General features: G+C 51.9%; 1 protein-coding gene across 1 annotated transcript in view; it reads left to right on the top strand.

Moving 5' to 3' along the window:
* The first annotated feature begins 965 nt into the window (after nucleotides 1-965).
* LOC115124876 (inaD-like protein) overlaps nucleotides 966-16,610 on the top strand; it is a 126,647-nt gene continuing 111,002 nt past the window's right edge. The window contains exons 1-5 of the mRNA XM_065009922.1: nucleotides 966-1,080; nucleotides 1,547-1,635; nucleotides 1,949-2,087; nucleotides 12,443-12,516; nucleotides 13,502-13,558. Of these exons, the coding sequence (XP_064865994.1) occupies nucleotides 966-1,080; nucleotides 1,547-1,635; nucleotides 1,949-2,087; nucleotides 12,443-12,516; nucleotides 13,502-13,558 (474 nt within the window). The remainder of the gene's footprint in view (nucleotides 1,081-1,546; nucleotides 1,636-1,948; nucleotides 2,088-12,442; nucleotides 12,517-13,501; nucleotides 13,559-16,610) is intronic.

Below are 16,610 nucleotides of genomic sequence, written 5' to 3'. Positions count from 1 at the left end.
ACAGACCCAGGGAGAGAAGTTGGGGAGATTTCCTGCACCACGGTTATGCATCAAACACTTTTCATCCCTCTTTCCACAAAGGATGCTGTTCTCCCCTCTCTTTTGACTTTTTCCTATTTTTCCCTCGCTGAGTTTATTCTGCTTGACCTGCGAGTCGGTGAATACATTTCCCAGCTTAGTACCGCGGGCCAGGCCCAGACCAGGGTGGGACTGGCCTGTTCAAGTGGGATGTAAAATGCGTTGGACAACATTGGCTGAAATTATCAAATGGTCCAACTAAGCGAAATGTTGAATATGAGCACATTTTTGGGGTAGTCCTTTCATGTACTAGCAACCAACAGTGGTGGATAAAGTACCCAAATGTCATGCTTGAGTCATTTTCTATTGACGTATCTTTTCTTTTACTCAAAGTAAAAGTCACCCAGTAAAATTCTACTTGAGTAAAAGTCTAATTAATTGCTGTTATTGCTAGACCCTGAACTTAACTATAATGCATTGTGTATTATTCATATTTCCAGTTTGTACAAATGTTAACATTGTCTTTCTTTCTTTCTCCCCCCCCCCTATAGGATGGGCGCCTGCGTACAGGTGACCACATCCTGCGTATTGGTGAGACCCCCACTGGTGGCTTGACCAGCGACCAGGTGGTCAAGGTGCTGCAGGGCTGCGGGAGCCACGTGTGCATGCTCATCGCCCGTGACCCCTCAGGACAGTACTCCACCTCCCCCGCCGCCCCCTCCCCCGCCCTCCGCCAGCCCCGTCTCTGTCTCACCCTCTGGAGTCGAACCCCAGAGTAGGATCCACAGGACGGTGAGTGAGACAGGAGCATGGGGAACGCACACACACACACACAAACCTAGACATGCACACACCTTCTCCTGTGGCCCCTGCCCCTCCACTGCCCTACCTATTGTGGTGAATATGTCCGTGACATTAGAACGTCAGTACATGTACAGCATATCTCTATGGTTTTCCAGCCCAACCTGGAGGGTTATGAGATCCATAAAGTGCCTCTGAGGAAGAAGGAGGGCCAGAGCCTGGGGATCACCATCATCGGATACAACTCCTTAACCCGCGAAGGTAGGCCGATGCCCAATACCATGTCAACTCCTGGCTCCCTAGCCTTTTACCCTTAACCCAGCCCCCTAGTTCTAGTCCCCTAGCCTCTTACCCTTAACCCAGCCCCCTAATCCTAGTCCCCTACCCTTAACCCAGCCCCATAATCCTAGTCCCCTAGCCTCTTACCCTTAACCCAGCCCCTAATCCTAGTCCCCTACCCTTAACCCAGCCCCCTCATCCTAGTCCCCTAGCCTCTTACCCTTAACCCAGCCCCTAATCCTAGTCCCCTACCCTTAACCCAGCCCCCTCATCCTAGTCCCCTAGCCCCTATTTGTACTCCGATCCTGTATTGTTGACTCTGTTTGAGATGTATTGTTTTGATGGTGTCTTGTCTCTCTATTCCCCTCTCCTTGGTCTCTCTCTCTGCTCTCTCATTCTTTCCTTCCATCTGTCTCACTTTCTCCACCTCCCCTTCTCTCTCTCCTAGACGCGGTCGGGGTGTTTGTGAAGAACGTGGTTCCTGGGAGTGCCGCTGAGCAGAGCGGAAACATCCGGATCTATGACAGGATAATAGAGGTGAGACCATTAATCAGATTTTAATGAGCGCAACCCTCATTAACCCCAAGGTGTGTGTGCTAGAGAGAGTGAGAGAGTGAGAGTGAGAGAGTGCGTGAGAGCATTAGAGTGAATGAGTGAGCGAGTGTGAGAGAGTGAACCATACACCACACTATAACACAACCATATTGGGTCTTCATTGTCAGTTCAGATTTCTATTGAAAATCTGTTCTCACTGTCTTACCTGCTTAAAATAGAAAAATGTCAGAAACCCCCTGTCAGAGTTTACGGGGACAAGGGTGAGAATTAATTTTGGCCTGTTTCATTGTGCCAGCTGGACGGGGTGAGCCTGCAGGGCTTCACTAACCAGGAGGTTCTGGAGGTGATGAAGCAGACAGGCCAGACGGTCCTCCTCACCCTGGTCAGGAAGATAGCCTCGCCCAAACCGTCACTGGAGAGGTCCCTGGACAAAGGTAAGGACTACTAGTACTCTTTACCAGTTACCTGTGAGTGTGTATCACTAGTCCTACTAGAACAGAAATACAGCCGGTATTATGTGTTTTGCATCTCATAATGCTACATTTTGCATCACATAAGGATCTGTTTTGCGTCACGTCAGAGTGCGTTTTGCGTCACGTCAGGGTGCGTTTTGCGTCACGTAAGGGTGCGTTTTGCGTCACGTAAGGGTGCGTTTTGCATCACTTAAGGGTGCGTTTTGCGTCATACCGGCTGTATTTCTGTATTTTGAAATGTGTATATATATCTTGATAACTTGATTGCTGACATGAAAAACATTTTGGGACTATATCAACAATGGACTAATGAAACAAATACCAATTTGGTGGAATTTTCCTGTAAGACCAATGGACTTATTCAGAAATGCAGACTTTCATAAGGGTACATTGGTGGCTCGGAATGTGCACCGGTGTAATTAGTGAAAGGACATCCCTAAACCCTCGGGAGTGTACATGTAACTGTGACAGGATGATAAGGTGGACACGAAGACAGGGCCTTTTAAACTACCATCCTAATAGATACGTACTCCACTGTCCTGCAGTCCAATGAGTTCAACCTTCCTCCTGCCATCTGCAGTCCAATGAGTTCAACCTCCCTCCTGCCATCTGCAGTCCACTGAGTTCAACCTCCCTCCTGCCATCTGCAGTCCACTGAGTTCAGCCTCCCTCCTGCCATCTGCAGTCCACTGAGTTCAGCCTCCCTCCTGCCATCTGCAGTCCACTGAGTTCAACCTCCCTCCGGCCATCTGCAGTCCACTGAGTTCAGCCTCCCTCCAGCCTTCTGCAGTCCACTGAGTTCAACCTCCCTCTGGCCATCTGCAGTCCACTGAGTTCAACCTCCCTCCGGCCTTCTGCAGTCCACTGAGTTCAACCTCCTCCGGCCATCTGCAGTCCACTGAGTTCAGCCTCCCTCCGGCCTTCTGCAGTCCACTGAGTTCAACCTCCCTCCGGCCATCTGCAGTCCACTGAGTTCAACCTCCCTCCTACCATCTGCAGTCCACTGAGTTCAGCCTCCCTCCTACCATCTGCAGTCCACTGAGTTCAACCTCCCTCCAGCCTTCTGCAGTCCACTGAGTTCAACCTCCCTCCGGCCATCTGCAGTCCACTGAGTTCAGCCTCCCTCCGGCCTTCTGCAGTCCACTGAGTTCAGCCTCCCTCCTACCATCTGCAGTCCACTGAGTTCAACCTCCCTCCAGCCTTCTGCAGCCCACTGAGTTTAACCTCCCTCCAGCCTTCTGCAGTCCACTGAGTTCAGCCTCTTTCCTGCCATCTGCAGTCCACTGAGTTCAACCTCCCTCCAGCCTTCTGCAGTCCACTGAGTTCAGCCTCCCTCCTGCCATCTGCAGTCCACTGAGTTCAACCTCCCTCCGGCCTTCTGCAGTCCACTGAGTTCAACCTCCCTCCGGCCTTCTTCAGTCCACTGAGGTCAACCTCCCTCCGGCCTTCTGCAGTCCACTGAGTTCAACCTCCCTCCGGCCTTCTGCAGTCCACTGAGTTCAACCTCCCTCCGGCCTTCTGCAGTCCACTGAGTTCAACCTCCCTCCTGCCATCTGCAGTCCACTGAGTTCAACCTCCCTCCGGCCTTCTGCAGTCCACTGAGTTCAACCTCCCTCCTGCCTTCTGCAGTCCACTGAGTTCAACCTCCCTCCGGCCTTCTGCAGTCCACTGAGTTCAACCTCCCTCCAGCCATCTGCAGTCCACTGAGTTCAACGTCCCTCCTGCAGTTCACTGATTTCAACCTCCCTTCTGCAGTCCACTGAGTTCAACCTCCCTCCTGCCATTTCTAATTACCATCCAGCATCAGAGGGGAAGATTACTGTGACAAATTTGTTTACTACTCTATACAGTAATTTTCAAAACGTCTCTGGGAAAGCATCCAAAGATCTATGAACTAATTTCCTGTGACTTCTCAGATGCTTGCTGCATTGGTCACTTCATTGGCCATTGGTCAGCTGAGCAGTGTGACAGAGGTGATTTAGAAGAGGTTGAATCACTGTGGAACTCTTATCTCTCCTGGGCTCTTTGTTTCATTACACCGGTTAGGGAGAGGGATACAACACCCTCTGAGCTAACTGGAGACTGCTAACCTTGTAAAGTGAGCGGTCTGATTTCACACACGCACGCGCACACACACACACACACACACACACAGGCACTGGTGTTTTCCCTCACGTACAGTCTGCTTGACTTGTCGTACTTGGATGGCCCAGTGCCTTCAGAAAGTATTCACACCCCTGGACTTTTTACATATTTTGTTGTTACAGCCTGAATTTTGTCAACACACAATACCGCATAATGAAAACGTGCTTCTATAAATTCTTGCATATTTATTGGAAATAAAATACAGAAATATCTGATTTTACATAAGTATTCACACCCCGAGTCAGTACATGTTAGAATCAACTTTGGCAGCGATTACAGCTGTGAGTATTTCTGGGTAAGTCTCCAAAAGCTTTGCACACTTTGATTTTTACAATATCTGCACATTATTCTTCAAGCTCTGTCAAGTTGGTTGTTGATCATTTCTAGACAGCTATTTTCAAGTCTTGCCAAAGATTTTCAAGTCGATATAAGTCAAAACTGTAACTAGGCCACTCGGGAACATTCAATGTCCTCTTGGCAAGCAACTGTATATTTGGCCTTGTTTTAGGTTATTGTCCTGCTGAAAGGTGAATTTGTCTCCCAGTGTCTGTACAGCAGGGATCATCAACTATACTGAACAAAAATATAAACGCAACATTTGACAATTTCAATGATTTTACTGAGTTACAGTTCATATAATAAAATCAGTCAATTGAAATAAAGGAATTAGGCCCAAATGTATGGATTCCACATGACTAGGAAGGGGCGTAGCCATGGGTTAGGCCCAGGCCCAGCCACTGGGGAGCCAGGCCCAACCACTGGGGAGCCAGGCCCAACCACTGGGGAGCCAGGCCCAACCACTGGGGAGCCAGGCCCAACCACTGGGGAGCCAGGCCCAACCACTGGGGAGCCAGGCCCAGCCACTGGGGAGCCAGGCCCAGCCACTGGGGAGCGCCAGGCCCAGCCACTGGGGAGCCAGGCCCAGCCACTGGGGAGCCAGGCCCAGCCACTGGGGGCCAGGCCCAGCCACTGGGGAGCCAGGCCCAGCCACTGGGGAGCCAGGCCCAGCCACTGGGGAGCCAGGCCCAGCCACTGGGGAGCCAGGCCCAGCCACTGGGGAGCCAGGCCCAGCCACTGGGGAGCCAGGCCCACCCACTGGGGAGCCAGGCCCAGCCACTGGGGAGCCAGGCCCAGCCACTGGGGTTTATAGCTGTGATTGAAGAAAACAATGGAGGATGGATCAACAAGATTGTAGTTACTCCACAATACTAATCTAAATGACAGACGGAAAGAAGGAAGCCTGTACAGACTAAAAATATTCCAAAACATGCATCCTGTTTGCAATAAGGCACTAAAGTAATACTGCAACTAATGTGGCAAATAAATGTACTTATTGTCCAGAATACAAAGCATTATGTTTGTGGCAATCCAACACATCACTGAGTACCCTCTGTTAAAATGTTCAAACATGGTGGTGGATGCCTCATAATAGGGGCATGTAATCAGCAAGGACTAGGGAGTTATTTTAGGATAAAAAGAAACAGAATAGAGCTAAGCACAGGCAAAATCCTAGAGGAAAACCTGGTTCAGTCTGCTTTCCAACAGACATTGGGAGACAAATTCACCTTTCAGCAGCACAATAACCTAAAATACAAGGCCAAATATACACTGGAGTTGCTTACAAGATGACATTGAATGCTCCCGAGTGGCCTAGTTACAGTTTTGACTTAAAAATCTATAGCAAGACTTGAAAATGGCTGTCTAGCAATGATCAACAACCAACTTGACAGAGCTTGAAGAGTTTAAAACAGAATAATGTGCAAATTGTACAATCCAGGTGTGCAAAGATCTTAGACTCACGGGTGTAATCGCTGCTAAAGGTGATTCTAACATGTATTATTTACTCAGGGGTGTACAAAAATACATTTGCACAAAATATTCCAAAAATCTGTTTTTACTTTTTCATTATGTGCTATTGTCTGTAGATGGGTGTGACAAATTCAGTCTGCAACAACAAAATGTTGAATAAGTTATTGGGTTTGAATACTTTCTGAAGGCACTGTACATGTCTCCCCTTTTCATGTGTCTGGTGTTAGCTAGTTACTGGATGGAACAAAAGAGGGTTATGATTTTGGAAAGAGATGTACGACGATCAGGTGTCCACATACTGTTGGTCATGTAGTGTATGTTTGTCTCATTTAAAGGTGATAGCTAGGGAAGTAACACCTGAAGCAGAAATACATGAGTTCTGTCCCAAATGGTAGTAAGTACCAGGCGCACCGATTTTTTTTGAGTGTGTCAAGAACTGCAAAGCTGCTGAGTTTTTACACGCTCAACAGCTTCGTGTGTCTATCAAGAATGGTCCACCACCGAAAGGACATCCAGCCAACTTGACACACTGTGGGAGGCATTGGAGTCAACATGGGCCAGCATCCCTGTGGAACACTTTCAACACCTTGTAGAGTCCATGCCCCGAGTGCAACTCAATATTAGGAAGGTGTTCCTAATGTTTTGTACACTCAGTGTATAGTGCACTTATTTTGAACAGAGCCCTATGTGCTCAAAGTAGTGTCCTAGGGAATAGGGTGTCGTTTGGGACAAATACATGCGTTGTTATATGTATTAGAATCATTGAAAGTTGAAGATGTTAGAAACTGATTCTAGTCTATTCCACTGCAGAACAACTGTTGGCTGATGTCCACGTGGAGGTTTTGAGTGAGTCTTAACTGAAGCGCTGATGTGGGCTTTTTAGTTTTTACTGTAGTTCAGTGTAGTGGCACAATGAGCTGTCAATCACGTAGAACAATGTATGTCTGAACCATTGACATTCACAGTACATTACACAACACATTTGCAAAAATATCTCTTACGGTAGTGCCACTGTGCCAGTACAGTAACTTAACACTTGAACCAGTCTGATTGTGCTCGTCCACCCTGACTCCACCGTCCACCCTGACTCCACCGGCCACCCTGACTCCCACGTCCACCCTGACTCCAACCTGGCTCTACCCTGACTCCCACGTCCACCCTGACTCCAACCTGGCTCCACCCTGACTCCACCGTCCACCCTGACTCCACCCTGACTCCCACGTCCACCCTGACTCCACCCTGACTCCCACGTCCACCCTGACTCCACCCTGACTCCACCCTGACTCCCATGTCCACCCTGACTCCACCCTGGCTCCACACTGACTCCACCGTCCACCCTGGCTCCCACGTCCACCCTGGCTCCCACGTCCACCCTGGCTCCCACGTCCACCCTGGCTCCCAAGTCCACCCTGACTCCCACGTCCACCCTGGCTCCACACTGGCTCCACCCTGACTCCACCCTGGCTCCACCCTGACTCCCACGTCCACCCAGGCCCCCACGTCCACCCTGGCTCCACCCTGACTCCCACGTCCACCCTGACTCCCACGTCCACCCTGACTCCCACGTCCACCCTGACTCCCACGTCCACCCCGACTCCCACGTCCACCCCGACTCCACCGTCCACCCGACTCCACCGTCCACCCCGTCTCCACCGTCCACCCTGACTCCACCGTCCACCCTGACTCCACCGTCCACCCTGACTCCACCGTCCACCCTGACTCCACCGTCCACCCTGACTCCACCCTATCTCCACCCTGACTCCACCGTCCACCCTGACTCCCACGTCCACCCTGGCTCCCACGTCCACCCTGGCTCCCACGTCCACCCAGGCTCCACCCTGGCTCCCACGTCCACCCTGACTCCCACGTCCACCCTGGCTCCACCCTGACTCCACCCTGACTCCCACGTCCACCCTGGCTCCCACGTCCACCCTGACTCCCACGTCCACCCTGGCTCCACCATGGCTCCACCCTGACTCCACCCTGACTCCCACGTCCACCCAGGCTCCCACGTCCACCCTGACTCCACCGTCCACCCTGGCTCCACCCTGACTCCACCGTCCACCCCGTCTCCACCGTCCACCCCGTCTCCACCGTCCACCCCGTCTCCACCGTCCACCCCGACTCCACCGTCCACCCCGACTCCACCGTCCCACCCTCGACTCCACCGTCCACCCTGACCCACGACTCCACCCCGACTCCACCGTCCACCCCGACTCCACCGTCCACCCCGACTCCACCCCGACTCCACCGTCCACCCACGACTCCCACCCGTCCACTCCACCGTCCACCCCGACTCCACCGTCCACCCCGACTCCACCGTCCACCCCACCCCGACTCCACCGTCCACCCCGACTCCACCCCGACTCCACCGTCCACCCCGACTCCACCGTCCACCCCGACTCCACCCCGACTCCACCGTCCACCCACCCCGACTCCACCGTCCACCCCGACTCCACCCCACCTGACTCCACCGTCCACCCCGACTCCACCCCGACTCCACCGTCCACCCCCGACTCCACCCGTCCACCCCGACTCCACCCCCGACTCCACCGTCCACCCCGACTCCACCCCGACTCCACCGTCCACCCCGACTCCACCGTCCACTCCACCGTCCACCCCGACTCACACCCGACTCCACCGTCCACCCCGACTCCACCCCGACTCCACCGTCCACCCCGACTCCACCGTCCACCCCGACTCCACCCCTTCTCCACCGTCCACCCGACTCCACCGTCCACCCCGACTCCACCCCCTTCTCCACCGTCCACCCCTTCTCCACCGTCCACCCCGACTCCACCGTCCACCCCGACTCCACCCCTTCTCCACCGTCCACCCCTTCTCCACCGTCCACCCCTTCTCCACAGTCCACCCCGACTCCACAGTCCACCCCGACTCCACAGTCCACCCCGACTCCACAGTCCACCCCGACTCCACAGTCCACCCCGACTCCACCCCTTCTCCACCGTCCACACCTTCTCCACCGTCCACCCCTTCTCCACCGTCCACCCCACCCTGACTCCACAGTCCACCCCGTCTCCCACCGTCCACCCCGTCTCCACCCACCCGTCCACCCCACCCCTCTCCACCGTCCACCCCGTCTCCACCGTCCACCCCTTCTCCACAGTCCACCCCGTCTCCACCCCGTCCACCGCCACCCTGACTCCACCGTCCACCCCGAGACTCCACCGTCCACCGCGACTCCACCGTCCACCGCGACTCCCCGTCCACCCGACTCCACCGTCCACCCCGACTCCACCCTGTCCACCCCGACTCCACCCCGACTCCACCGTCCACCCGACTCCCCCGTCCACCCTGACTCCACCGTCCACCCCGACTCCACCCCACCCCGTCCACCCTGACTCCACCGTCCACCCCCACCGTCCACCCTGACTCCACCGTCCACCCTGACTCCACCGTCCATCCCGACTCCACCCGACTCCACCGTCCACCCCGACTCCACCCGACTCCACCGTCCACCCTGACTCCACCCGACTCCCACCGTCCACCCCTGACTCCACCGTCCACCCGACTCCACCGTCCACCCTGACTCCACCGTCCACCCTGACTCCACCCCGTCCACCCTGACTCCACCGTCCACCCCGACTCCACCCGACTCCACCGTCCACCCCGACTCCACCCGACTCCACCGTCCACCCCGACTCCACTCCGACTCCACCGTCCACCCCGACTCCACCGTCCACCCTGACTCCACCCCTCTCCACCGACTCCACCGTCCACCCGACTCCACCGTCGACTCCACCGTCCACCCCGACTCCACCCGACTCCCACCGTCCACCCCGACTCCACCCCACTCCTGACCCACCCCGACTCCACCGTCCACCCCGACTCCACCGTCCACCCTGACTCCACCCCGACTCCACCGTCCACCCCGACTCCACCGTCCACCCCGACTCCACCGACTCCACCCCACTCCACCGTCCACCCCGACTCCACCGACTCCACCCTGACTCCACCCCGACTCCACCGTCCACCCTGACTCCACCGTCCACCCTGACGCCACCCGACTCCACCGTCCACCCCACCCCGACTCCACCGTCCACCCCGACTCCACCCCGACTCCACCGTCCACCCCGACTCCACCGTCCACCCCCACCCCGACTCCACCGTCCACCCCGACTCCACCCACCGTCCCACCCCGACTCCACCCCGACTCCACCGTCCACCCCGACTCCACCGTCCACCCCGACTCCACCGTCCACCGACTCCACCCCGACTCCACCGTCCACCCCGACTCCACCGTCCACCCCGTCCACCGACTCCACCCCGACTCCACCGTCCACCCCGACTCCACCCCACCCCACTCCCACCCTGACTCCACCGTCCACCCTGACTCACCGTCCACCCTGACTCCACCGTCCACCTGACTCCACCGTCCACCCTGACTCCACCCCGTCCACCCCGACTCCACCGTCCACCCCGACTCCACCGTCCACCCCGACTCCACCCTGACTCCACCGTCCACCCGACTCCACCCGACTCCACCGTCCACCCGACTCCACCGTCCACCCCGACTCCACCCGACTCCACCGTCCACCCTGACTCCACCTTCCACCCGACTCCACCGTCCACCCTGACTCCACCCCGACTCCACCGTCCACCCCTCCTCCACCGTCCACCCCACCCCTGACTCCACCCGACTCCACCGTCCACCCCGACTCCACCGACTCCACCGTCCACCGTCCACCCTGACTCCACCCGACTCCACCTTCCACCCCGACTCCACCGTCCACCCCGACTCCACCCCGACTCCACCGTCCACCCCGACTCCACCGTCCACCCCGACTCCACCGTCCACCCTGACTCCACCCTGACTCCACCGTCCACCCCGACTCCACCGTCCACCCCGACTCCACCGTCCACCCCCCCACCCGACTCCACCGTCCACCCCGACTCCACCGTCCACCCTGACTCACCCGACTCCACCGTCCACCCCGACTCCACCCTGACTCCACCGTCCACCCCGACTCCACCCGACTCCACCGTCCACCCTGACTCCACCCCGACTCCACCGTCCACCCCGACTCCACCGTCCACCCCGACTCCACCCCGACTCCACCGTCCACCCCGATTCCACGTCCACCCCGACTCCATCGTCCACCCCGACTCCACTGTCCACCCCGACTCCACCGTCCACCCCGAGTCCACCCCGACTCCACCGTCCACCCCGACTCCACCCCGACTCCACCGTCCACCCCGACTCCCACGTCCACCCTGACTTCCACGTGCAGCTGTTCTCTTTCTTTCTCTCTTGCCTCTCTCTTCCTTCCCTCTATTTGTCTTTGCTAACTGACTGAAATGTATTGTAAATATTTAGGGTGTGTGTATTACATTCATCAGGGATGCCCATTAGCTGTTGCCAAGGCAGCTACTCTTCCTGCGGTCCGAACACATTAAGGCACCCAACTTTGTGGCAACAGTTTGTGGTGGGTATGTGTGTTTGTGCGTGTCCTCCGCCTGGCCCACAGATGTTCCTTCCTTCTTGACATCCCAAAACCATGTATTAGGCTATTTATTCAGTGAAACATTGGAGAGGAATTGCTCAGCGGCGAGTGGTTAGCCATGTTAATTAATCAGGTACAGTACTGGAGCTCATGTCACAAGCCTTTGGGTTTTTATACACTGGGCTGACAGAAAGCGAGAGAGACACACACACACCATGTAGGACTCAAACGGTTCCATATGTGTTGGGAGTGGTTGTGGTCAGTCCCAGGGAGCTAGCTCTGAGGAGTTTCTCTTTACATCTTTACACTGGTAATGAACACGCAGCGTAAAATAATTCCTCCTTCATGTCCTGCTGCTGATTTCCCCCCAGGTTCACTGTAAAAAGTCCTACAGTACAGTTGTGGGGGAGCCGAACTCATGTCTCTCATTACTTCCTGGATCACAAGCAGCAATCTTGTTACCCTGTCAGTGTCCCGGGGTTGACTTCTCACTCAGTTAAGCTTAAAGGGAAATTCTGCCACCAGGATCTGCGTAGACTATGTGAAAACAGCAGGTTTCTATAGTCTGTGGTTAAAAATACTGTATAATAAGAATGGTCCTAAAAAAAAATGCTTCTCTGTGACAGGTAGGATTAAAAGTAAAAAACAATGATTTCTTAGCCCAAACAAGTTTTATTTTGTTTGAACTTTTGCTGTTTTCTACAAAATGTAAATGTGCCGTTTTCACACATGTTGACGCTGGTATTGTGCCGGGGATGATGAAAGTGAGGTTGTAAAGTGGTGGAATTGCCCTTAACAGCGAAGTTCCACTCAAAATACAATTGAACATGTTTTGTGTCGTTCCTCACGTCCCAGAGTTATTAACATGTGCATTGACACTGTCCTTGTGTCCTACAGGTGTGGAGGAGATCTCTCTGTCTGAGCTGAAGGACAAATGGGAGCAGTCTCTGGGGCCACAGTACGATGTTCTGGTGAGATTCTAACTGACAGCAGGAAATGAACATATGGACAGAATACCAACACACCATAGACAAGCTCAGAGAAATCAGTCTTGTCAATCAGTAACAGTTTGATTTGATATCAAGCAAGGTTTGATCATCCCATAGGGAAGGAATTATATAATTAAGCAATAAGCTACGAGGGGTTGTGGTATATGGCCAAATATACCACAGCTAACATGCTGACCAGACCGCTCGCACAACCGCTATCACACGCATGTTGATTTTGTTCACCCACACCAGACGCGATCAAGACCCATGTTGCTATATCAAAATGAACTCTGAACCAACTTTATTCATTTCTTTCAATTTAGCTAGCTAGCTTGCTGTTGCTAACTAATTTGTCCTGGGATATAAACATTGGGTTGTTATTTTACCTGAAATGCACAAGGTCCTCTACTCCGACAATTAATCCACAGATAAAAAAGGTAAACCGAGCCTGTTTCTAGTAATCTTTCTTCCTTCAGGCTTCTTGGGATTTTATATGATGGTTGCAACCAACTTTAAGGTGCATCACCACCACCAACTGGACTGGAGTGTAAACCTTAGTTCATCTTTCAATCACCCACGTGGGTATATGCTCCTAAAATACAATGAGGAGATGGGAGAGGCAGGACTTGCAGCGTGTCAAGCGTCAAATAAAACCACTATTTTAGCGCCTGGCTACGCAGGTGCTTGTTGACGTGCGCGATCAGTGTGGGTGCAATGATTGAATAACATGTATGTGTACATTTATTTTGCCATGCTTATGTACGCGTCAGCATGTAAGGGCTGTCCTTGGACGTGGATACAGCCTGTTGCCGTGGTATATTGGTCATATACCACAAATTATTGCTATTATAAACTGGTTACCAATGTAATTAGAACAGTAAAAATAAATGTTTTGTCAGCCAATCAGCATTCAGGGCTCAAACCACCCAGTTTATAATGACCATTGTTTGTGTGTTTTCCCTCCCAGGTGGTTGAACTGGACCCTGTTATTGAAGATGATGCTGAACTACAGAATTACTCCAAGGTGACCACCAGTTACCATAAAATATTGGAGCTTAATGCTTATGCCACACAGTTCCCTTTGACAAAACGTCCCCAGTTATCACAGGGATGTTAAAGAAAGGCGCCGGAGGGGGATGACTGCCATTTACGGGCTCCCAACCAACTGTGCTATTTTGTGTGTTTTCTCACGTTGTTTGTAACTTATTTTGTACATAATGTTGCTGCTACCGTCTCTTATGACCGAGAAGAGCTTCTGGACATCAGAACGGCGATTACTCACCTCGAACTGGATGAAGATTTTTTCCTTTAATGAGTCTAAAGCAAAGGACATACTGTTTCTCCGAGACCAGGCCCAAATCCCCATCATTCACATGAAGAACAGACTGAGGTACAGGGTGTGGAGATCGATGTGCCTTGTGAACATTTGTTGGTGAGTGGGTAAGAATAAACTGGATGAGGTCCGTTCGAGACTATCCTACCAGCGGGACATTAAAATTGTGATATCTGATGTTTTGCCAAGTCATGGCTGAACGACGATACGGATAATATGGCTGGGTTTTCCATGCACTGGCAGGACAGAACTGCTACGTCCGGTAAGACGAGGTGTGTCTATTTGTCAATAACAGCTGGTGCGCGATGTCTAATATTAAGCCTTGAGGTATTGCTTGCCTGAGGTAGAGTACCTCATGATAAGCTCGGTTTTGTTATTTTGGATTAAAACAAAACCACTATTCATTAAATACGAATACCTAACTTGTTTTTGCGTGAATTCCACGAAGCGGTTAGCTTTTAACAGCTAGGACCGCTATTTTTTTGTCCCAGAATCCTGCTTAACAGACAGGTTGAAGCCTGCTTGACAGAGACGCTACGCTGCCATCAAGCTAACGAAGTTGCTACCAGATGAGTTTAGCAATGGAGCCCTCTTTGTCTGGAGAAATAAATCAACGGTTCCTGCGCTGTAGGAGCTGTATCTACTACGCTTTGTTTCGGGACAAACCGGATCACTCAGAGTTCCGATGTGGCAATTGTTTGCTTGCCGAGGATTATAGGCTTGAGGTGGCTTCCTTGATCACGCAGGTCACCAGCCTACGTAAGAAACTGGGGAAAACGCAGAGTGGAACATTTACTTGCGCTGGTGGCTGGAAGGCGTTCCTGCATGTTGGATGTAAACAACAAATATTTTGGCCGTCCTGGATCTTCTTGCACCTTCGTCGCTGGGGTGCCTGTGTCTTGTCGGCCGCAGTGCCTACTACGATTTTGAAGTCGATATCGCCAACCTTCCGTCCCTGCTCTGGATCTCCATCTGACGGAGGACTGCGCCAGGAGAAATGAGCTCAAGTTATCCTTCTTCCTGCCCGTCCATAAAGGGTTCTCTGAATTCTGTGAAGCAAGGGTGTGGGCGGATTTCCTTGTCATTCTTGCCAGCTGTGATTTTGGGCAGCTCCATGGTAAGGAATGTGACTGTTTTTGCACCAGGAACAATGTCCTATCCAGGAGCTTGAGTAAAGGACGTGGGTTTTAATTACATGAAGGGTAGCTCTGAACAGTTGAAACTGGATTTTAAAGAGCCGATTGACTCTCTGCTAGACCCATCTGGCCCTGTGCCCTCTCTGAATCATGGCATTAAATGCTTAAGCAGGATTATTTCTCTTCACAACTGGCTATGTGATTATTGCAGCTCAATGGGTATAACTTTTGTTGACAATTTCAATACCTTTTGGAAACAAAACACGTTTTATAAGGAGGATGGGATCCACCCAAATCATTTGGGATCCTGGATCCTTTCACAGCATTGTAAGGCTGCGTTGAGACAATGATTTATCAATGACCCAAGCCCAGCTCAGCTCATCCCTACCATTGTGACGTGGAGTTGTCATAATGCTTCAGCAAATGTACATTACACCAGAGGCGTTGGTAGACCCAATCTTCCCAGTAACGCAATGAAAACAAGTAAGCATCCCTGAAGAAAAGTGCTCACAATAGCCCACTTTAACATGAGAGGCTTAAGAAACAAGGTTCATGAAATCAATAATTTGCTAGACTTCAGTGTGGCTTTTGACATTATCGAGCATAGCCTGCTGCTGGAAAAATGTATGTGTAGGCTTTACACCCTCTGCAATATTGTGGATCATTTTTAATTTTTTTATTTTACCTTTATTTAACCAGGCAAGTCAGTTAAGAACAAATTCTTATTTTCAATGACGGCCTAGGAACAGCGGGTTAACTGCCTGTTCAGGGGCAGAACGACAGATTTGTACCTTGTCAGCTCGGGGGTTTGAACTTGCAACCTTCCGGTTACTAGTCCAACGCTCTAACCACTAGGCTACCCTGCCGCCCCAGGGGTACCTGTCTAACAGAACACAGAGGATGCTATTTAATGGAACATCAGTTATTCCCCAGGGCAGCTGTCTAGGCCCCTTACTTTTTTCAATCTTTACTAATGACATGCCACTGGCTTTAAGCATTATTTCAAATCAAATCAAACTTTATTTGTCACATGCGCAGAATACGGGATGTGTAGACTTTACCGTGAAATACTTACTTGCAATCCCTTAACCAACAGTGCAGTTCAATAAAGAATTAAGAAAATATTTACCAAATAAACTAAAGTAAAAATAAAAAGTAACACAATAAAATAACAGTAATGAGGCTATATACAGGGGATACTGGTACTGAGTCAATGTGCGGTGGTACAGGTTAGTCAAGGTAATTTGTACAGTTAGGTAGGGGTGTAGAGACTATGCATAGATAATAAACAGATTGATTTGGGACAAATCATTCACTAAACCCTAAACTTCACTAAACCCTAAAATTAACTAAATCTTGTAATAAATAATGTGGAATTTATTTTATTTTATTTCACCTTTATTTAACCAGGTAGGCAAGTTGAGAACAAGTTCTCATTTACAATTGCGACCTGGCCAAGATAAAGCAAAGCAGTTTGACACATACAACAACACAGAGTTACACATGGAGTAAAACAAACATACAGTCAATAATACAGTAGAAAAATAAGTCTATATACATTGTGAGAAAGTGAGGTGAGATAAGGGAGGTAAAGGCAAAAAAGGCCA

This window comes from Oncorhynchus nerka, linkage group LG25 (genome assembly GCF_034236695.1).
Source record: "Oncorhynchus nerka isolate Pitt River linkage group LG25, Oner_Uvic_2.0, whole genome shotgun sequence".
Taxonomy (NCBI): Eukaryota; Metazoa; Chordata; class Actinopteri; order Salmoniformes; family Salmonidae; genus Oncorhynchus; species Oncorhynchus nerka.
Note: the sequence above shows the minus strand (reverse complement) of the source record. Positions and strands in the feature narration are given on the sequence as shown.